The sequence below is a fragment of the Penaeus monodon genome, chromosome 1 (genome assembly GCF_015228065.2).
Source record: "Penaeus monodon isolate SGIC_2016 chromosome 1, NSTDA_Pmon_1, whole genome shotgun sequence".
NCBI classification, from domain to species: Eukaryota; Metazoa; Arthropoda; class Malacostraca; order Decapoda; family Penaeidae; genus Penaeus; species Penaeus monodon.
This window is the reverse complement of record NC_051386.1, coordinates 2492495-2493910: the sequence shown is the minus strand read 5'-3', so window position 1 is coordinate 2493910 and position 1416 is coordinate 2492495. Positions and strand designations below refer to the sequence as shown.

The window sequence follows — 1416 nt, the reverse complement described above, 5'->3', positions numbered from 1 at the left end:
TGGATTTAATCGCATAATGCCATAAATGAATTTTTCTGTTGGTAGAGTGAAATGCCACCATGGTACAGTACAGTAAATGATAAGAATTCGTAAGTGGAACTGGAGTGGAGTCAAAATACGCATTGGCTGTTCTGTTTATTTCTTTGGGATTCTCTGGAAGAATTCCAGTCAGGGGAAGTGTGTGCGTGTGTATGTGCGTGTACGTGTGTGTGTGTGTGTGTGTGTGTGTGTGTGTGTGTGTGTGTGTGTGTGTGTGTGTGTGTGTGTGTGTGTGTGTGTGTGCATATAGATGCGTATACACTGAACTGAAGCGGGATTCAAAATTAAATCGGTGTCCTATTACAATTGGCATTTTAATCTGAGTGTGTGGTTTGCGCAGAGCAAAGAGAGCGCCACTTTCTTTGCGAGGGCTTGTCGTCCCGCGCAAAACATCTACTGCAACTAAACTTATTCTAGGACAAGAAAGGTCGCGATTAAGGATTTAGTTTAGCAAAAAGAAAATGTGTCTTTCCGTAATGTGTATTTCCTACGGGTATACAGTAATATCGAATAAAATGTTATTAAACATCATAAATGAAGTCTTCGATTTTTCTCTCGACCTACAAACATCAAAATAAGTTCAGCAAAATAAACAACCATGTCATGAAAAAGTAAAACATATATAAAGTGGATGAATCAGTGATTGCACAGTGGATTTCGAGTGTAGATAAGGTAACAGAAGTTTTTCCAATGGGACTGTCTTGCTCTGTCTCTGTATTGGCCGATCCATTGGCTTCACTTTGGCACAATCACCTTCTTCATCGAGAGGTTCTTTCATATAATCACCCAGCGTTGCTTACTTATCTATTGTTCATTGCAACAATTCACACAATTCTTTGTCTTACACGCTGCGAATGTGGTGTTTCTCTCAGTAATATATGCATAGCGATTTACTGTAGCATCACTCTTCTGATGCTGACATTTTGCATAATGTTAAAGGCACTTATGTTCAAGGATTCTGATATTTTCTCTGCGAATGGCTTCTTCATTTTTTTCTGCTGTTTATTTCCCTTGCATTCTGTATGAGTGGACGTTTAATCACAATACAAATCAAGGTATCTGACCACAGCTTCCGGTAGGCCTAGCATCCTTGTCCCGTGTGGGAGGGACCAGTTCTTGAGCAAGCAATTGCGGATGCTGAGTCTGGCCCAGTGGCGAAGAGAGGGCGGCCCGCCAAGCAGTCCGTCTGTTACCAATCTTGGGTGAAGAATTTCGGGGTCATGTTCTATTCTTCGCCGTCCCATGGCACGGAGAATCAGCCTAAACACTCCTACAGTCTCCAAAGGGAAATTAATGGGGTGCTCATAGAAACAAGGGCATAAGGTTATCGGGCATAAGCAGGGTTCCCGTTGGCCCATGGTGGCTCGCGCATAACTC

General features: G+C 42.4%; 1 protein-coding gene across 1 annotated transcript in view; it reads right to left on the bottom strand.

Annotated features, from left to right (window-relative positions):
- Nucleotides 1–888: 888 nt before the first annotated feature.
- The window catches only part of LOC119573937, a 1521-nt gene continuing 993 nt past the window's right edge, over nucleotides 889–1416 (bottom strand). The window contains 1 exon segment of the mRNA XM_037921390.1: nucleotides 889–1416. This exon segment is cut by the window's right edge and continues 300 nt beyond it. Within this exon segment, the coding sequence (XP_037777318.1) occupies nucleotides 1074–1416 (343 nt within the window). The 3' untranslated portion in view covers nucleotides 889–1073.